At 27.6% G+C, this 22,497-nt stretch overlaps 1 protein-coding gene across 3 annotated transcripts; it reads right to left on the minus strand.

The window, feature by feature from the left end:
• Positions 1–680: 680 nt before the first annotated feature.
• LOC135931945 (poly(A) RNA polymerase GLD2-A-like) lies at positions 681–21,293 on the minus strand. 3 transcript variants are annotated; one of them, XM_065469263.1, is made up of 13 exons: positions 21,062–21,293; positions 20,967–21,017; positions 20,785–20,902; positions 20,633–20,747; positions 15,195–15,286; positions 15,088–15,151; positions 14,803–14,869; positions 3,452–3,528; positions 2,266–2,394; positions 1,761–1,804; positions 1,540–1,685; positions 1,154–1,275; positions 681–923 (listed from the first exon to the last, which is right to left on the minus strand). In XM_065469263.1, exons 1-13 carry the CDS (start codon positions 21,088–21,090, stop codon positions 781–783), a joined length of 1,197 nt encoding a protein of 398 aa, XP_065325335.1. In that variant the 5' UTR covers positions 21,091–21,293; the 3' UTR covers positions 681–780. The 3 variants fall into 3 exon arrangements, with proteins under 3 accessions (XP_065325335.1, XP_065325337.1, XP_065325336.1); XM_065469265.1 differs by having other exon boundaries at positions 20,633–20,737; positions 20,785–20,926; positions 21,062–21,287; XM_065469264.1 differs by having other exon boundaries at positions 20,785–20,926; positions 21,062–21,287.
• Between the last annotated feature and the right edge of the window lie 1,204 nt (positions 21,294–22,497).

Genomic DNA, 22,497 nt, shown 5'->3' on the forward strand with positions numbered 1-22,497 from the left:
ATTTTAGCCAAGATAATATTGTGCAAGCTTCGAGATTTGGCAAATGGATGTCCAAATCTTTGTGCCATCTATTAGCAAAATCTCCAGGCTTATATAATTATATTTTGGCTATAATCTTAATCGGGCCCTTTTTAAAAATAGACCCAAAACGGAATTTTAACAACACTACAAATAAATTATTTGTAACATTAAAGTAAAATATTTAAAATTTACTATATGATATTAATATTTATTTAAAATTTTATTTATAGGTATCTCTTTTTCCCAATTGGCCTATATTTCAAGGATTTAAAATCTTGCATATCTTATATTATTAAAGGTGTATGTACTGCAATATGGAATAGAGACAAAGGTGCATATGATATAGATTTCTAAAAAAAATATTGTTAATGCTAGGTCTCTGATGAATTATACAATTTAACTTTTTATATTTTATATTTGATTTGACTAATATATGCACACTTAAAAGTTATTATTGAAAATATTTTATTAGCAAATTTATTTTAAAAAAGCTAATTCTTTTTATAATTTCATAATGAATTTGAAGTTGCAACAATTATAAAAAGCTTATTATTGATACTGAGTGCAATTAAGTCATTTATTAAAAAAAATTTATTTTCAATTTTAACGAATTCGAATAAAACATATTAATATAATATCGTAAAAAAGGTAAATAATTGTTACTAAAATATAATTAGGTGTTAATCCTTGATATGACACAATTTTTTAAAATATAAATATATACAGGATAAGATAAGATAAATCATCAGTGGTCAATAGTTACACTGGTAGTTTGTGGAAAATAGACCCGATTTTCAACTCCAAATCTAATTGTTTGAAAGTGTATATGATAGCTAATTTAATGAGGTTGAAGGTGTTAATATTATAAGTGCTGTAGGCTGTGTTAGTTTTGTCGAATGGCTCTTTTCAAATAAAAAAAATAATTTATATATTTTTTTTAATTAAGCTATTTTCAGGTAAATTATAAGCACAAATTTTTTTTAATGAGTTATACATTTAAATAATTTTTTTTTGAATTCATCCTTGGGAGGAGCTTCATAATTATATTAGGTAACGGATACAATAATAAACGCTGCTTTCTATATTTAGTATATGAATATAATTTTTATAGAAATTCAATTTCAATGCCTACCTTCCACGCATATGTATTTCCAGGATTGATTATGCCTGTATTTGATATTTGGTATGTTTCTATTGACCTGAGAGCGATGTATCTTAGCTCCTAGCCTCACGGATATCGCATCTGTATCAAACCTAATTGATGTTTCATTCAAACGATTTTTTTTAAATTAAACGTGAACATCAACAAAACTTTAATGTTTCATTATCGATTGACATTTTTTGTCAATAAATAACGATCCTTGTTCGATTATTTTATTTATTAATAAATAATTTTTTTAAAAATACAGAATTTTGGTTCACAATATAACAATTATAAAAAAAATAACTTGATTTAAAGGTGGGACACTAAATCAAGATACTATAAAATTAAAATAAACAAAAATAAGTGAAGAAAACTTAAATTCATAAGCGTAATAATGAAAGAACGAGCGAAGCAATTGGCCTAAAGATTGCTCATTCTCGGATTTCCATATCAGTTTATCCTTCAAGCTCTTATAGTCGCTAAAATGTTGCAGTGAATAGTTGTCGATATCAAACAATTCCTATATAAATATATCACATAGCATTAAAATGTCAAATTCCGTTTGTTGGTATTAAAGAATGTAAGAATAATTTACTTTATTTCGTTGTTGCAAAGCTGGAATAACAGGTGGATGACACACTAATTGAAAACAAAATTTTAATATAGATTAGCAATGTATGAAATAATATTCAAAAAATATGAGGTTTGAATTAGCATTTCTTTCAAAACCGGAAATTAATTAATTGAATCTATTAACTTAACATTATTTATTTTTCAGCCCAGCAACCAAGGGGGTGGGGGAAATCGCCCCATCTCATTTGCCCTTTCTCGTAAATATCATTTTAAGCTAAATGCCCCCCTTATACAGCCCCCACGTTAATAACTTTTTAAAATAACTACTATAAATCAAATTTTTTAGAAAAAAAATATCCAAAATTATTTTTATAAAAAATAGAATATAGCTAAAGGTCTAAAATAATTAGACCCAAAGACCTCCAATAAAATTTATGGCAGAAAACCTGACATAATAGTATTCATCCCCCTATAGAAACACCTTGGATACGCCTTTCTATAGATTTTTTTTTAAAAAAGGATCTAACCTTGTAAGTAGTGTAAAACCATGAGAGCCAAGGAGTAACTATTCAAGCTTTGTTTACTGGCGTCATTTATATTGTGAAACTTTGCCCAATGTTTAACAATAATAATTAATGGAGCGACTCGACAATCAACTTTTCATTTATTTATATTTTTAAATAAATAAAATAATTTTATAAATGAGATTGATTCAACTAATATAGACGATTGTTCCATAGTCATTAGTCAATCTTGAAAAATTGTTAAAACTGGGAAAACCGATTTTAAAGTTTAGAGTTAAATATGAAAAAAACATATAGATTAACATAAGCAAAAAAAATTGAGAGGTAATTTCCAATGAGAGCCTAAATAAATTTAACTCAAAATTTTTTCTATATATATTTTATAATAATTTCTTTATAAAATTTAAAAAAGGTATATACAACGGATGATAAAATATGATAATATTATAGATATTGCATATATAGCAAAAATTAGGAAAATACCCCAAAATTGACAGTTGCTCTAAAGTGGCCATAAATTAATATCCTTAAATCTAATTTTTATTTTAAATTAAAATACAATCCTAACTCAAAAATCTTAAAATGTCAAGTAGAGCACTTTAATTCCAGACCGACGATACCTTAAATGATTCAATAATAATTAAATTTATAAGACTATAAAATTCAACAACAAAAATGTAATAAATAAAATAAAAATGAAAAACTTTGGTGGTTCTGAATTAAAAGCTCGGTTTAAATTATTTATAAAATTTTGAAAAACCAAATATATAATAAAATAAAATATTTTTTAAGAAAAAATTTTAAGTAATGAGTAACGTTTTGCATTAGCGTTATTCAAAAAAAGACGCGTTACTCGTTACCCTTTGAAACAAGTAATGAATGGTGTTGCTTTTCCTCAAAAAAAGTAACGTCAAGCAATTAAAAGAAAAATAAGCATAAACTAAATAAAATTTTTAAAAAAAATGACATTGATTAATTTCAGAAAAAAGCATTTTAATATTTAAAAAAGTGTAAAACCTAAAAATATTTTTATTAATGTAGCCTAACAAAAGATCTGCAGTATCAATGGACCTAAAACACTCCAATATAAATTATGGAGAAAAAAGCCACACCTCTTCTTCGATTATAAAATACTGGAAACGCCTATGAACGAATTTATTATGTAAACTATTATGGCTCTTTTGCATACCATATGAGTAAGCTTTCATAAGATACGTGTTGTAAACGCCAACAATGTTGTTTATGTTCAAGTCAACTTCTATATCACTAAAATAAATAATAATTGTAGATAAATGATATAGCATTTTATATTTAAATTAGAGTCCTGCAAAGCTGACCGGAGGCCTGAACATTCAGGCGTTTTAATTTATATTAGTTTCATTTAAATTTGAGTTGTTATATTTTTAAGAAAACTCCTATAGATAAAGTGGTTTCCGGCTATCAGCTTAAAATTGGCCTAAACGGTTAAAAGAATAGTAACTATCCAACTATAGTGGTGACAGAGATTAATAAAATCTATAAATTATTTAAATACTAAATTCGTCCCATCATTCCGTGAGGAAAATATATGAGCTGGTAGAGAAATCATGAGAACATTTTTTCAAACATTAACCAAATTATTTGCTATATTTAGCCTTTTCAGCGAGCAAACAAAATTTTTCTTTTAACGATCACATTTTAAAAGAAATATATCCTTATTATGTTTTATATCGAATTTCCTAAACATTATATCATATTTTGAAATAAATGGCAAGATCAAAGTTCCAAGGACTTTTCAAGTCCAATGTTTAATATATATATACCAGAGACCTGCAGGGGTACCATTTGTACGGCCTGGCCCGAATTTTTTTTTCAAAAATTATTTTCGGCCCGGCCCGAGTTTTTTTAAAAATATATTATTTATTTTTGATTTTTATAGCTAATAATGACGATTTCAAATATTAAGTTTTAAAATATAAGGCCCGGCCCGGTCCGGATATTTTTTTAAAAAATTCAGGCCCGGCCCGGGTATATTAAAAAAAATTAAAATCGGCCCTGCCCGTGTACCCGGGCCTGCAGGTCTCTGATATATACATTTATTTATCACAATTTAATTCTTTTTTACCATAGGATCGAGCCAAAAAACAATTTTGCAGGACTCGAGTTTAAATATTTTAACGAAATATAAATATATATCATGAATTTTAAAATAATGTATAATTTATAATAAAATTACTTGTTAAGATTAAATATAAGATGCAAGAATGAATCATCCATCACCTAATTATTACTATTTAATTTATCTCAATTTTGGTCGAAATTAGGATAAAAATATAAGAATAAAATTTTATATTTAATCACTTTCATATTCAGAGTGTTGCCAACTTTCAATTTTAAAAATGGGACAATTTTTTTACTTTTTTATATTCTTAATGATTAGTCAAATGATTTTATTGATAATATATTTAAATTTATATGAAAATAATAATATATATGCGTTAAATATGTTAAAACAAAAATGTGTAAATGTATATTTAATAAAAGACTAATAAAAATACTATTATAAAATATGGATATATATAAATAATCTTCGCCCGTGAGATGACTAATTTTTCCATCCATCACCCTCAGAAAGGAAAGTGCCACGTGACCGAAGTTTCTGAGGTTTATTGTGATAACGGGATTTATTATGGGTTAACACTGATTATTTGTTGTTTTTTATATTTTGGCTAACGAAAAAGAGTTTTAGCGGGTTTTAGATTTCGCGAATATCAGAACAGGTGTAATACCTACAGAAAGGGATGCCCCTTGCCCCTTTCCCTTGGAATTAAGGTTAAACCATATGCCCTTTTAGCATTTAGAGTAGTGTTATCAAATAGTGGAGTTCACTCGACTCACAGTAAGAGTCGATAGTCGACTAACTAGTTAACAAATCGAGTCGTAAACTGGTTTAAAAATAAATATGTGTATGAAAATAGGTGGAGTAAACGAAAAAGGAAAAATAAATAAAATTTCTTTCTTTCTAGGGTTGGTTACTTTTATGATTAATATTATTAAAAATGACTATTACTTATAAATTTTTTAAAATAATATCATTAAATATTTTTTCTAAATTGTTATTCATTTATAATGCAGCATAATTATAACCAAGGTTGATGAACTCTAAAAAATCTGAAGAAAGATATAAATACATGTGATCCCAATGCTGCTTATTTAGGATCTCCAAGGAGTGTCGTATTAGTAGTGAATTTAATGAAGCATGTGATATATAGGGATCAGGCATTATACAAGGTGGCTATAATAAATATTTCAAGTGATTCATAAATTTCAGAAGTAAAAGTGACATAGTTAATAGAATATATGTGATAGGGAGTAACTTCCATAAGAAACAATCAAATTTCGGTCCCACGTAAGCGGAAGGGTGCTGCCCACCTTGCCCATTAAGAGAAATGACATATTACCAAGAATTTTTATTTAATAATAAAATGAATCTGCAATATTAATCTTATAATATTTTTAAATTCATTGTCATTCTAAAATTAGTGTTTCGTTCTCCGTGGAAGATTTTTATTCTGATTCATATTATCATTTTCTTTAATATTTAAATCAATTTTCCTGTTGTAGAGGTCTTCAATCTATTTCTGTTTTTCGTATAATTTAACCTAATTCGAAAAATTTATAATAATGTCTTAAAAAATATTTATTCTAATTTAACGATATTTGACCGATAGACCGTCGAATCGTATTTGACCGGTCAACAACCGATTTTGTATCATTATGAGTCTTTTTTTATAGACTCTGATTCAGAGTTGAATGAACTCTCCTATTCAAAAATAGGTTAAATAAGGATTTTATATCTACTTATATATTTTTACTTGATTTTTAAACTAAACGACTAGATCTCACAATAAAAATCAAGGATTTTACCGAAAAAAACGTGATTTATATAGAAAAAAGTAGAATTTTTACAAAAAAATTAGCTAGAGGAGTCTTCCCATTTTCTTAATTTTATTTATTCCTAAAAAATAAAATTAATGATTATTTTTCACTTTAAAGTAATTATGAACTACCACGACTCGAGTTTATAAATTGAGGTTCATAATTCGAGTCAGTTTTGGGTAGATTTTCGACTGAAAACTTAGTTCCAGTTTTTGACTAAGTAGACTCAACTCAGTCGATTAACAACACTAATCTAAGGTATTGAAACTAAAGGGGGTTCATTGTATGTTGGCCCTACTTAGAGCTTTATATATTATATTGTCAACTGAGCTAGGCCTAGGATGGCGGCTTTTAGGGAATCGGCAGCGTAATAGACATATTCTTCAACTGGGATGTTGCAACTGTTCTAGGCATATGTTTATTTTTTTATTATTATTAAAATATTATTGATTTTTTTTAATGTATAAAATATATTATTGATTTTTTTAATGTATAAAATATATTATTGATTTTTTTTTATTGGTTTTAAAAAGAAAATAAAAGTTTGAATTTTGGAAAATAAAAGAGTATCACAAAAGTGGTGCCTCTAATTTAAAAGATACCTGTATAAAAAAAAATTAATTCGGAACAACAATGACTACTATTACGAAACAAGCCAAAGATTTATAAAAAGGAAAAAGGAAATTCGTAAAAATAAGGTAAAAGTTTATATTTTTGTTGAAATTTTATGTATTATTGTGTATTAGGGATTTTCGTAATAATTTCGATATTGTATATTTTATCATTTAAGTCAGTTAAAATTTTTTTGATAAAGTTATTGATAAGTTTATTATAGAATTAAAGAATTTGAAATTTGAAAATTAAGAGTTTAAATTAAAAATAATTTTAAGGAAATGCTAAATCGCAAAAATATTAAGACCAACAATTATTTTGAGGTCAAAAATGTTGAGCCGTTAAAAATGTATTTTGGAATATTAGTGGTTTTTACATTATGGGTTATAATATATTTTTGGTATAAGAAAAGAAATGGAAATAAAGATATAAATCGAGTAAGAATGTTAGAGCAAGTGGAAAGGGAGAAAAATAAAAAAATTGAAGAATTTAAGAGGAATATTGAAAATTTATTTAATGAAATATATATGGTGAAAAATGAAAATGAAAAAAAGGAAATATTAAAAACAGATATCGTCAGAGATTCTGAAAAAAAGGTATGTGAAATTGATATTAATAAAACAGATTTCGTTAGAGAGTCTGAAAAAAGAGAAAATGGAAAAATTGGAGAAAATGAAAAAAAAAGGAAAATGAAATTGGAAAAATGGAACATAAAAAAAAGGAGATTAATATTGAAGAAATAAGAAGAGAAATGAGGGAAGAATGGGAAAATGAAAGGAAAGAGATAGAGAAAAAAGAAATGGAAGAAAGGAGGAAAAGGGAAAAAATGGAGGTCATTGAAAGGGAAAAAGAGATGTTGAGAACAGAAATGACAGAAATGAAAATTAAAATAGAAGAATTGGAAAAGAAAAGTGAAGGAAAAGGAGTGTATGGGAATGATGAAAGGGAAAATAAAAAGTGTTATAATTGTGGGAAGTTTGGACATATAAGTAGAGGATGTAATGAAAGGAGAAATCCAAATGTGTTAACTATAATTTGTAAAAGGTGTGGAAATAAAGGGCATAAAACTGAGGAATGTTATGTTCCTACGTATAAATTGGTGAATGAAATTCAAAAAGCTTGTGGAAATTTTGGTCATGGTCATGATAAGTGTTTTAAGAATCAACAAGAAGATTCTAAAGGATTTCCGGCGGTAGAATATATAAAAAAAGGGGAAAAAAATATCTATGAAAAAAGGAAAGTCGAAGATGTAACATGTTTCAAGTGTCGTAACATTGGACATTATGCGAGAGATTGTCCGGTCACATGACTATATGGTGGACAGGAATCAATATGTGGGGTTATTACATCGGAAAACCCAGTAGACAAGGGAAAAATTTTATTATTAGGGAATGTACTAAATATTGAAAATAATTTGGGAATTGAAGAAAAGAAAAATAGTAATGAATTAGTGATGAAAAATAAGGGGAATGAGTGGCCCAGGGCGAATATACAAATTTGTGTTATGCCAGTTTCGATGAAAAAATATATTAATTATGATGAATGTCCGCGCGTGAAAATTAATGTGGGAAATAAGGAAATTATAATGTTGTTAGATACGGGAGCAACTATATCGGTAATGGGGTATAGGGAATTTTCGAATTTATGGCCGAATGAGCAATTAATAAATGATAAAATGATAATTAAGCAGTTAAATGGAACTGTTATTTCGGTTTTGGGAAAAGTGAATTTGCCGGTGTTAATGAATGGGGAAGTGCAGTTCTTGGTGCGATTTTGGGATGGAATTGGATATCGAAATTTGGATTAGAAAGTAAATTTTTGAATATATTTCAAGGGAAAAAGAATGATAAAAATATTGAAGTATTGAAAACATCTGTAAAGGAGGTGAATATGAAAAATCGGAAAAATGAATGTGTAGAAAATGAAATAGTGGGAATTGAAATTTTAGAAAATGTTAAAGTGGAAAATATGGAAAATGATAATCAGGAAATTTGTGATAATGAAATAAATGGAATTTCGGAAATTGAAATATTAAAAATTGATGAAATTAAAAATTTGAGAAGTAATTTTGAGGAAATTCAGAGAAATGAAATAATTATAAATAAAAAAATGATTCAGGAGGAGCCTGAGTGTATGAATAATAAACAAGTTGTAATATATGATTCTGAGGAAAATATTGATCTGAATGTTGATGATATTTTTGTGGATGTAGAAGTGGATAATATTTTGAAAACAAGTGGTGAAAATTTTAGTTTTGAGGTAGACAAAAAGTTGATTCCAAGAAAAATGGGATTGGAGGATAGTTATATGAATGGTGATGAAATTTACAAAGAATCGAATTGGGAAAGGGAAAAATTGCTTGTAGCACAAAATTTTCCGGTGAAATTGGTGAGAAAAAAAAAAAATGAAAAAAACGAGGATTTAGTGTTGTTAAAGAAGGCCATGATTAATTTAAAAGAAAAATATAAAGAAATTTTTGATGAAAAATTGGGACGTTTAGTAGATTATGAAGTAGATATACGTTTGAAAGAAGGATATATTCCACAATATTGTGCTGTTAGGAGGGTACCTTTTGAGTGGAGAGCAGAAATGGAAAAAGAATTGGATAATTGGTTAAGAGATGGAATAATTTGTCCCATTGGATATAGCGAATGGGCGACTCCATTAGTTCCGGTGAGGAAAGCTAATGGCAAGTTAAGGATTTGTGCGGATTTTAGAGTAACTTTAAATCCATGGGTTGTGGAAGTAAAGTATCCGTTACCGAGAATTGAAGAGATTTTAGCGAATTTAAAGGGGGCGAAGTATTTTTCAAAAATAGATTTTTCATGTGCGTATTTGCAATTACCTATGAAAGAATCTACGAGGAAATTGTTGACCATAACGACGTTTAAAGGATTGTTTACGTTTTGTAGATTGCCATTTGGATTAAGTGTTTCGGCACCAATTTTTCAAAGGACAATGGCCGCGGTTTTCCAAGGGTTAGAAGGTGTTTTTTATTATATGGATGATGTATTAATTACGGGAATAACGGTAGGACAACATAATAGAAGGTTGGAAGAGGTTTTTGAACGAATAAAAATTAAAGGATTGCGTGCGAGTAGTGAAAAAAGTGTTATGGGAGTTACCGAAGTGGTATATTTGGGACATAAGATAAATGGAATAGAGGTAAAACCATTGGATAAAAATTTGATAAGTATTGCAAATATGAGAAAGCCGATGAATAAGGCGGAGATTCAATCATTTATGGGAATGGTAAATTATTACCGTAGATTTATTGAAGATTTTGCAAGGGTAGCAGCTCTCTTATATGAGTTATTACGGAAAAATGTATCTTTTGAGTGGAAAGATGAACAAGAATTATCGTTTGAATGGTTAAAATTACAAATTAGCAAGGAGCCTATTTTAGTGTGTTTTAACAGTGAATTGGAGGTTATTTTGGCGGTAGATGCATCGAATAAAGGTGTTGGAGGAGCTTTATTGCATTTGATAGAGGGTATAGAGAGACCGGTAATATTTTTTTCGAGGGTGTTCAGAGGCGTAGAAACAAGATATTCGGTGATAGAACAAGAGGCTTTGGCAGTTATTTTTGGATTGACAAAATGCAGGGAATATTTGATAGGGAGGAAATTTGTAGTGTACACAGATCATAAACCCTTAATACATCTTTTCAAAAAGGATAATAAGGAGTTAATGATGTCGCCTCGGTTGCAAAGGTGGTTACTGCTGGTAGGAAGTTTTGATTTGGAGTTGAAGTATAGGCAGGGAAAAGAGAATCATTTGCCGGACATTATGTCTAGATTAGAAATCATTGATGAGAAACAAGAGGGGAAAATTGATGAAGAAAATGGAGAGGAAGCTCTTATCAGGATATTAACTAAAGTGTTAAAGGGTAGTCCCACCAAATGGGAGGATATTCAGAGATATACTATGAAGGATAAAGAATTGAATTTGGTAAAATTGTGGATTACTGGGAAAAAACCATGGAATGATCAGGGAAAGAAATTTAAAAATGTGGATGCGGAATTAACTATAGTAGATAAATGTATTATGAGAGGAAATAAAGCGGTTATTCCTCGTAATTTAAGAGGAAAAATTTTAGATGTTTTACATGCGGGTCATCAAGGAATTACGAAAATGAAACAATGGGGACGGGAATACATATGGTGGCCCGGGATGAATGAAGAAATTGATAAATTAGGGGAAAATTGTGAGGTTTGTAATGCCTGTGCCAATATGCCCCCTAGAGATAAAAATAGTAGTTGGCCGAGAACTAAAGAACCTTGGGAAAGAATTCATTTGGACTTTTTCGAGTGGGAAGGGAAAAAATTTGTTTTAATGGTTGATTCGTTTTCGAAGTGGATAGAATTCGTGGAGGTACATGGATTAACCACGGGAATTGTAATAAAATTTTGTAAAAAAATATTTTCGAGATTTGGAATACCGAAAGTTATGGTATCGGATGGAGGTCCAGCATTTGTTAGTATGGGATTTAAAAATTTTTGTATCAATTTAAATGTAAATCATATAGTTACACCACCGTACCATCCTAGTTCGAATGGACAGGCGGAAAGGATGGTGGCGATTGTTAAAAGTTGGTTAATGAAAACTAAAGATAACCGAAGTGAAATATGGGTATTGCAGTTGTATTATAATAATGCTAAAGGCAAAGATGGTAAATCGCCTGCGGAAAAATTGTTAGGTCGAAAAATAAATATGTTTTTGGATATGTTGAAACCTGGAGAAATTGTGGAGGTACAGGAGAAGGAAAAACAGGTGAAGTATATAGTGAATCAATTGGTTTGGGTTAGAATGTATGGAAAAGGGAAAAAATGGGAAAAAGGAGTGGTGAAAGAGAATTTGGGGAATAAATTATGTTCAGTAGTAATGGAAAATAAAAGTGTAGAAATGAGACATGGTGATCAATTAAAAAAAAGGGGGAAATAAGTGGAATAGAATAAAAAATATATATATAGAATTTAGAAATATAGAATAGAATAAAAGGTTATATTTAATTTAAATATTTTAAACCATTTTAATTATTAAATTAATTGGGACAGGAATATCTGAGTCGATTTCGATTATTAAAATATTTGTTTGGGTCATTTCGAGTTATGATTATTAAAATATTTGTTCGGGTCATTTCGAATTGTGATTATTAAAATATTTGTTCGGTTCGAGTTATGATTATTAAAATATTTGTTTAAGGATCATAAAAAAAAACTGAGATATAGTTTGGTATATATGTATATATATAATTGAATAGTTAGAAGTATGTAAAGGTAAAAGTAAGAATTGTCTTAGTATATGAGATAATATAACTGAATATGTTGATAATTCGTTTGGTTTAACAAAAATGTATATTGCAAGTCATTTTTTTGGTTTTATTAAATATTTGTTATTAAGTGAAGTGAAGTGAAGCATATCGTGGTTAATAGTTTTTTTTTCTTGCGTTAAAAAAAACAGTTGAGAGATAAAAGGAAAAGTTGAAAAGGGAAATTATTTTATAGTAATGTAGATTGTGTTAACTTTTTAAATTGATAGAATGTTAAGATAAGAAATCAATTTATTTGGTGAAGAATCGATAAAGAAAAAAATAAATTAAACAACTTATGGATTATTATTGAAAAAATGAAATTTATGCAGCAAGAGGTTGATTTAATGAAGTTTGGAAAATATATGTTTTGAAATAAATAATGAGGGTGGTGAGTGGATTAAAAAATGTTATTTGTTTATCAAATTAATTGTTTATTGTGAAAATAATAATTAAATATAAGTTGGAATAAAAAGAAAAGTTAATAAGGGAGTTTGTTAGTAAAATTGAAAAATGGTAAAGTACATTTTTAAAAAAAAAAGAAGTTCGCGAGTCGATTAAAAAGGTATGTTTGTGAAAAATTGAAATGGTAAAATATATTAATTATTTTAAATTAATAATAAAAATAAATGAAAATTGAAGGATAGATTATTTTGTTTCAAGGAAAAATATAATCGTTGATTATGACTGAGGAAAATTCTATTTACAATGATTTCGAGAATATTACACCAATGATTCAGAATAAGCGATAATAAGACCAACTATCAAACTATCCACAATGACGCGATAATCAACTTTCAAGTTCGGATGCAGCCAATCATTTAACTACCAACTTAGTGATCGATAATACGATAACTTTAGATGATGCAGAGCAAATGATCCATTATGCTATGATGTACTAACGAAATTGCTAAAGACCGATAACTCGACGATGAAAAAATGATGAACAATACGACCGATCAATTAATGGTGTCAACAACAATATGAAAATTGACATATTACAAAGAATAATAGTTTTTTTTTAAAAAAATTTTGAATTCGTGTCCTGAGAATGCCTCTTAAAAATAAGGGAGGTGTTCTAGGCATATGTTTATTTTTTTATTATTATTAAAATATTATTGATTTTTTTAATGTATAAAATATATTATTGATTTTTTTAATGTATAAAATATATTATTGATTTTTTTTTATTGGTTTTAAAAAGAAAATAAAAGTTTGAATTTTGGAAAATAAAAGAGTATCACAAAAGCAACGAGAACAGGTGAAAAAAGAAACAATATTGCAACCAGTAATAAGATCAATTTATATTCCTAATTGTTCAGAAGATAAATGAAGGCCGATAGCTAAGGATAACTTCAATCCATTCTTAACCACTGTTAAAGTTGGCAAAAAGTTAGTTAATAAATCGACTAGTGATTCGTAAGACCATTTTTAAAATGGACGAAACTTAGAGTGAGGGTTAAATAGATTGTATACTTTATACAAATTAAAATTTTAATGCTCTAGACCAAAAATATTTTGAGTAATTTGAGATTCGTTAAAAGAAAAAAAGGCTCTCATCTAACTTTGAACTCGATATATATTTGAGCAGAAGCATTAAAATTTTGATTTGTATAAAATAAAATCTATTTAACCTTCATACCAAGTTTCATCCATTTTGAAAATGGTCGTCCGAAAAATATGTTATTTTGGTCTATTTGTCATGACCCTAATTCTTCTGGTTGCAAGTTTGATAAATTATATAAATTTGTCGGAACGTTCAACCAAAGGTAAATCCCAATCTTATGCAAACATGATTTATAAAAACAAAATTATCATAAAATTCTTTATTTGTGGAAAACTTCAATCAAAGAATAATCTTGATTGGATAAATTAAACTGGTAGATTTGTGTGATTCCAGAGTTAAATAGCTAATCTATATTTTTTTCAATACATTAATTATTTTTTGTTTTACTGAATCTATGCTTCAAATCATATGGGTAGATAGTTAACAGTTAAATATAATCTGATTCCATATATATTAAAAATTTAATTCAAATATTTTTGGTATTCAAGAAAACTCATGATTCGACAAATAAGAGCCTGAGTTGTTGTTTTCCTAAATTATGAATATTTAGGGAGGGAGAAGTTTTTTCATTTTAGAGAATTTTATAAATGGATAAGCCATTTTATATAAGCATTCTAATAAATATTTTTATGTTTCATCATAATCTTAATCAAATTAAAACACTGGGCCTACAAGGCCATTGTTTTTGTATTTTTGTAAAGTATTTTAAATCGAGATCCAAAGTAAATTTAACAAATTTGAAATCATTAGATATTTATATTAATTTTATTAAAAATCCTCTAAGCTTTTAAAGCTTTGGTCTTTTCGAAACAAAAAATATTTTCTGCACTCATACATGAATAAGACATTGCCAAAAGGCACTAAACTGACGAAAGGGAATGCTGGCAACACTATCTTCTTACAATTCTTCTTTTTTTTTAAAAAATTGCAAAATACTTTTATGTTTTTTTCCTAACATATTTTGAAAAATTAATGGTATTTATTGAGTGTAAAAAAAAATTATTATTGAATAGCCAATTTTGAAAAAAAATCTCACTCACCATTATAATTATATAAAAATAAAGGTAAAAGTGTTTTATAAATTAATAATAATTAAAGAGATGATAAATATATAATATAATAATATACAAACTTTTTAACATCAACAAGTTTGAGTATGGGAACCCTGGCAGGAATAACAAGGGTACTTCTTAATGTGTCTTAATTTTAATTGGATATTAAATTATAATAATATATATATTAATTACGCTTACAATAAGGTAGTTTTCAAAAAAAATGTATTAAAAAATGAAATGTTATGAAATATTAATGTTACAAATATTATAAAAAATAAGATTGAGCTAAGAAGTTACTATCTTAATTTATTTTGTAAACCATTTTAAAAATTCAAAATTTCTGAAAAGGCAAAAAATATTACTTGGATTTCTAAATAAACTCTGTATTTGATACAAATTTGAGCATATGGTCCTATGATCTTCTTCCTTTAAAAAATTACAAAATTATGTTAAACTAATATGTGTTTACCTTCATGTCTGGGATATAGAGACACATATCTAAATCAGAGTTTTCCACACTGAACCCAGAATTTGAAGACCCAATAATGAATAATGAGGCAGCTATTTCAAAATTTAATATATTTTTAGGGGACCTCCTGCATTTGAAATTTACAGTTAATAATTATCATTTAATTGATTTTATTAAAATTATGATGGAATCTATAATAGGCAGGTTTTTATCAGATGGGCTAAAAAATAAACTATACAGTTCACTGGGTATAAAGCACTTTTACAACAATGGTAAGGAAGGTGGGTTTAAATATTTAATGAGTGAAATAGACATGTCATTTTGTATTTATTAAATTTTCATTTTTATATCAAAATAATGTCTATTTTTCTTGTAAATATATATTACTGCAATGGCCCAATCCAACCTGTTAAGAATTTTTCATAAGTTGCTTGGTCTGGCTTACTAAATTTATTCCCCCTCTGTCCTATTAAAACTTGCTTGCCATTAAAATTTTTACTAAAGGTCAGGCCTAGTCTGGTCCCCTAAAATCTTATGAAAAGTCCACCCCATCAGTGTACAAATTTTCCAGCCATCATTTATTAATATCTATATCTATTTTTTTTCCAATGGCATTTAAGGCACTTATATCTCTCCTCTATGGCTATATATTTCAACAAAATCCTTAATAAATAAATTTTGTTTGATATCTTATTATGTATTTATAATGGGATCATATCATAAAATAAATTATTTAATTTTTTGTGAATTTGCTATAATTTCATGGAGCATTGCATGAAAATTTTTGAGATGATTTTGGAGAAAAGAATCAAAGATTAGGTGAAAATCGATATGCAGTTTGGTTTTACACTTGAGTAAGAAACTATGGATGAGATTTTCTTGACTACTTTGTAAACTTGGATAAGATGTTTGATATTTTTTAGTGTTGTGATTGTGAATGAATAAAACCTTCAGATAAAAATATTTTGTTTACAAAAATAATTAAAATAACACATTTACTTTTAAAAACTTGAAAGAAAATATTAATAAAAACATTATTTTTTAAAAAAATTTATTTTTACAACAATTTTAATTTTAAAAATCTTTAAACGAAATATACTTTTACAACAATTTTAATTTTAAAATTCTTCAAACGAAATATACTTTTAATAAGCTAAAAAATGGCTAGACCAAGTTTTTAGCCTAAAACTATGACTCTGGTTTTTCGGGGTTATTCTTAAAAAGATAGAGGCTGTAATATGAAAGAAATTAATATAAATTAAAACACCTCAACGGATTTTCTTCGGCAAGCATCTGAAGATTGAGCCGAGTTATATTGTATTTAGCCACCCAATTATGGCAATTATACAAACTTTATAAAAAGTGTAAATTGAAGATTTTATATATTTTGACTTCAAAATAGGCAGGACAAAAAGACGCATGTTTATAACAATCCCCACCCCCCTTAAATAAAAACGATCCAAAAGTATTCTTAATAACCCATTCAAGCTCAATCTTGCCGAATTTAGGAACTAATGTTATCAAATGTACTTATCTAATATCATTTCTAAAATTAGAAAAAAATCAATAAGTGTTTAAAAATAGAGATGAAAATAAACAAATCTTGCTAGTTCGTATCTAATTCTGAACTAGGATGGTATAGCAGGAAATAATCTTTGGGTAACCAACATAATAACCATTTTAATCCTATTTTTTTGGTATTTCTGAGCCCTAGGTGGCCCCGATTAAAAATTTTTTAACCTTAAGCTAAGTTGCTTGCAGGGCTTTATTATCTAACCTCAGCAAATGCCATTGAATTTTGCGTTTCTATATTTTTGGTAAATATTTTTTATTTGAACCATTTGGAATAACATTATTTACACGAACCCCGAGTCTAAACCATGGGTCTGGACCCCAGGTTCATGCTCAGAACAGGCCTTAGCATAAAATTGGGTCAGATGAAGGTGTTGATTTTGCTGTTGTTACAAGGGTCAGATATGCATGGAAGAAGTTACAAGAAATATATATTTTAACAGATAAAAACCTATCTCTGAAGATGAAAAAGATGGATGTGTGGGGTATATATATGCGAGTGAAAAAAATAAGCAATGAATTATGGGGAAAAGATTGCCAATTGAATAGGTGATGAGGTTGGGATGTGTCAAATGAAAAACAAAAGATGATTGGGTCAAGAGAGAAAGATGTACTTTGATGGAAGTAATGGGATCAAGGCCTGGAAGACCAATAAAATGTGGGGAAAGTATTGACTAATAACATGAATCGGTTTACATATACCTAGACATGTGCTCCGACAGCATTATCGGCGCCGGCGTTTCTTTTTTAAAATGATCGGCTGGCACGGCGAATCGATTTAGACGCCGCCACAAAAATCGACGGCGGCGCGGCGACGTCAAATATTTTTCTAACTCAAATTTTTTTAATTAAAATTATAAATTCATTGTAAACACTTATAAAATAAAATTTATGCTTTATTATGTTTATAACTATAATTTAATGATTTTTATCATATATAATATTTAGATTTATAGAATATAATAATGATCTTTTAGAGTTCAGAGTGAGCCCAGTGCTCGTAGCTGGAACACATAGGAACTTTCTAGCTAATATTGAAAGTTTAGGAAGATCCAATGCTCTTATCTAGTGTTGTTAAAAGGCTCGATTTGAGCCGATTTTTAAAAACAACTAACTCAATATTTTATCTAGAATAATATTACGCAAGTCTGAAGATTTTGCTCATATATGGCACAAAGATCTAGACATCAATTAGCGAAATCTCAAGGCTTAGGCAATATTTTTCTGGCTAAAATATTGAATTAGCCTTTTTTAAAAATCGGCTCAAAACGAGCCGTTTAACAACACTACCTTATCTTCCAAAAATCTAAGAAATCTTTTATCTTTAAATTATAAGGCGAAAATAATGAATAAAACTCTTTTTCTAAACTAGTTAAATAGTCTTGTTGTTTCAGATTATTGTTATGAATAGATGAATGTTTCGTAGCCAATGTAAGATAATCGAATTTTGAAGCAACTTCCGTCATTTCACATTCGGTTAATTCGTCCGTGTAAGGCCTCAGAGAGGTAGCGTGTTGACATAAAAATTGCACCGAAGTAATATTTTTTCCTTTAAATATTCATTTACTATGTTTATAGATTGAAAATGAGGATCCAAAAGTGCTCCTAACACCTAAGTAAAGAAATAAAACAAAGAGAAATAATATAAAAAATATAATTTATGTGTTTTAAAATACTACCTTAAGATCGGTTATTGGAAATCTATGATCAAATTTACTAAGCATGTTTTGTTTAAGGGATGCATGGGAGGATTATCATATTCTTTTACAATTAAATGATATTTAATTTCACTAAGAAATAATAAGAATAAATTTATAGTAACTCCTTTTTGGACATATAAAAGTTTTTTTGAAGGTTCTAAGAAAATTTAAAAGCATGCACCAAGTCCCAATCGGAGTTAAATAATTTGAGATCCGGTTTTTCCATTCTATTTAATAGAATATTTATAGGATTTTTGTTATTGCCAGTCACACTTTCCAGCATTATTAAAATACTATGCCAACATGTAGGCACATTTAATTTTAAGGTTTTTTCTCATATGATTTTTGATATTCACTATCATCATCAAACCCCAAACGATCTTCATAAAAAGAATCATTATCACCCAAATCTAAAATATCCGATGTAAATGATATCGATTCAAAACATTTTCTATTTTCGATATCGTTTATATTTTCAAAATCCATTTTGTTGAATCTTAAGGCAAATAATTTCTCCCACTTTTTTAATGAGATTTTCTATTTTATTAACCTTTTTTATTCCATCAACTGTCACTAGATTATGTAATCCATGCCCCAAACATAAATGATGGTCATATTCTCCTAGACGAACACTTTTCTTTACATTGGGTCTTGCATCCATAACCATTTGAATTTTCTTGGACCCTATATCAAATTCATTTTCAACTTTTTATATCTCGGAAAGAATAGTTTCAGTGGTATGTTTTTGAGTGACATGATGTGTCGCCAATGTATGTAATACGATATTAAAATTATTGTCTATTTCGTGAAATGTATAGGTAATATAATTTCGCCGTCTATATTGTTCCACATATCAAAAGTTATAGCACAAAATTTAGGACCTATATTAATTTGTTGACATGCTTTCATTGATAAATACACATCATCTAATCCACTCCGGCTAAGTATTGTTCTATCTGGTAAATCTTTTGTATCTGAAATAATGCCATATTTCTACATAATAAAAAGTTAATAATAAAAATATTATGCCATAAAAAATTCTAAATGTGGGATGAGGTTTTATTTAAATATTCTATTATAAAATAATTAAATATTTTAGCAGTTAAAATAAAAATTAATATTAAAATAATAAAATATATAATAATATCAATACCCTTTCTCTTTTACTATCCTAATCTTATCCTATCTAGCACGTTGGTCCCAGACCTGCCCAAAATGAGCCAATGTGTATTATATGGATTGTTAAAAATCAAATAAGCAAATAATATTTATTAATTTTAAAAAATAAAATCACTTAATAATTCATAAAATATTTAATATTATTTTTTTTCTAGTTACAATACATAAATAATATATAAAATAAATATTATTTTTAATAATAAAAAATATGTATCACACTGCCACGCCGCCGAATTTTTACATCGGTGGCGGCGTGTTGAGCGCCGACACTTTTTTGGTGGCAGCATCGGTGTGGCCAAAAATCACCGGCGGCACACATGTTTACATATACTCAATACCATAAAAAATGGAGAAAATGGATCAGAGGGTAAATTGGTTTACACAGTAAAACCACTATTAATGATAAAAAAGAAGATTTATAGATTTAGTATTTTAGTCAACTCTTAAAATACAAGGAAATAACTCCTGGATAATTTATTTTAAATAGTACTAATCAGCTTAAAATTCAAAAAAAAATATATACTAAAATTTTAATGCCTGAGCTATTAAAATTTTAAAAAATCAGATATTGGGGGTCACTCATGTCTGATTTCTTGTGAATTAAATTCCAGCCTAGCCTGGTTCAAAATATGTATAGATTGCTCAGCCTGGCCTGGCCCAAAAAATCATGTATACAAATTGCCCTGCCTGGCCGATTCAATTGTTTTCTAAGCCTAGCCCATTATATCATTTAATGAAGGTCAGGCTTTTAGATGGGCCAAGCTTTGCAAATCTCTAATATTAATAAAACTAACAAATAACTTTTAAACATCACTCCATTGAAACTCTTATAAAATACAGCTAAAATGACTTTAAAAAAAGCCTTCTGGATTTTTTTTAAACTTAAGCTTATGTAAATGCCCTTATACATCAAGCTAATAAATGTTTTAAATAATGGATTTAAAGTAATATCAAATTCTAAAAAAGTGATTTATTTAAATTTCAAACTTGGAAAAATATCTATAATTATACGTTCCATTTTATTTCTGATTTCCTGTTTCAATATAAATGAAGTATCTTCTTGTTTAAAGTTTTCATAATATTCAATTATGTCTTGCGTTAACTTAAATTAAAATTATAGCTATAGAATAATTAAAAACTTGTTCCGTGTTTGATTTATTTCTTGATGAATGTGTCTCTTTCTTTTTTATATAATTTATTATACACTCTAGTTGGTTTGAGGCTTTTCTTTCAGCCAAAAATACAGTAAATTTACTCCTTAAAATTTATTATAATTATTAGCTATATTAAATTATTAACTAAAATCTATAATTTGTTATACCTTTTAAAACTATTTGGTTGTGTACAACTCTGTGATTCACTGTATGATCTTCTAAACAACAATAAATAGACAATTTATTTATTATGGTATTTAACTTGTATGAAGTTGCAGGGTTATTGTTCATATTTAAGTTTATATATTCACAAATACTGTTATCAAAATTTTGATAATTAAGCTTATTGAAGTTGTTGTTAAAAGTTTCATAGTATGCCAAAAAAATTAGAATCTATGCTATTTTTAAGCATTTATTTAATTATGAAATCCATGTAGGTTATGTTTAAACTGTTAAAACACATGTTTTTATAAGCTCAGGCATTTCGGAATCCACCAAAAGTTATGACAGCTGCCATTTTTTATTCTTTCAGATTTGATTTCTCTAGGTCAGCTGACAAATGACAGAATTATTTTTGACAATTTTAAATACATTAATGTAATTAATACAATGACATATATTATATGGAACTGACTGTATGTATAGTAAATATTATTGTATAATATAATATTTGTGATATAAGATGTTGAAATCCAAAAAAAATCATTAAAAAATCGAACTCTAGCCAAAATATAGCCTTCAAGCCTTCATCTAACTAAGGAGCCGGGGGGGGGGGGGGGGTATTTCATTTTTTAGGGTGAGTAGAATATAGTTGAAAAAATTAAAGATTAAAGATAAAAATAACTAATATAAATGTTATTATATATTTATTTCTCATTTAATCACATATAACATTTTAGTACCGTTTGAAGTTATACCCACTCGTAGCTAATACGGCTGCTAATAGCTATTTGATTATCACCAATTAATGATTATTTTTTATTACTGGTCTAAATAATCATGAGGCCTGAAAGAGTTTAATTAAAATTATTTTGATGCTATAAATTGTAGTTTATATCTAGTATAAACTCTAACACTTACCTTATATCCATAAGATAACCATAAACTGTCCCGTTCAATCGAATAGTTCGGTCTCTAATAAAATGTAGTATTTTTAATAAACTTTTATAAACCCTAACTGCTATAAAAAATTGTATCAAGCCAAGATCGAACCTGGGTCAAGGCTGCTAGCATTCTGCAATAATTGCTATAAAATAATATATAATTAGACTTACCTTGGCCTACGTCAGTTCTTACTCAGAAAAATTTGTATTAAGCCAATGTTGAACCTGGATCAAAATAGTAAGCTAGCTGTAATAAACACTTCAAAGCAAAACATCATATAACTCTGATAACATTTGTTTGAATAGATTTTAGCTTGAATTACGTAGTTTAGTGTAACACTTATTTAATAAATATTATAACGTGTATTGATAATAATCATAAATATTCCTGTTAATACTTTTTTATAAATAATAAATCTTAATTTGAAGATAATTGCAAATATTCCTTAAATTGAACATATTAAAAATAATATATAAATTTTTCACTACACATCCTAGAATAAAAAAATAATTATATTGAATATATAATTATGGATATATCTTTTTATTATTCACAAAATACATATCCTGAATTATAAATTATATACAAATAATT

The sequence above is a fragment of the Gordionus sp. m RMFG-2023 genome, chromosome 1, assembly GCF_954871325.1.
Source record: "Gordionus sp. m RMFG-2023 chromosome 1, tfGorSpeb1-WG-v2, whole genome shotgun sequence".
Classification (NCBI taxonomy): domain Eukaryota; kingdom Metazoa; phylum Nematomorpha; class Gordioida; order Chordodea; family Parachordodidae; genus Gordionus; species Gordionus sp. m RMFG-2023.

Excerpts from the sequence above, each read along its gene's own strand:
- LOC135931945 (XM_065469263.1), bottom strand. The coding sequence starts at position 21,090 with ATGAACAATAACCCTGCAACTTCATACAA. Across the intron at positions 3,529-14,802 it reads AAACTTGTTGATGTTAAAAA|TGATATAGAAGTTGACTTGA; the intron begins GTTTGTATATTA and ends TATTTATTTTAG. Across the intron at positions 1,686-1,760 it reads CTTTGCAACAACGAAATAAA|GAATTGTTTGATATCGACAA; the intron begins GTAAATTATTCT and ends ATATTTATATAG.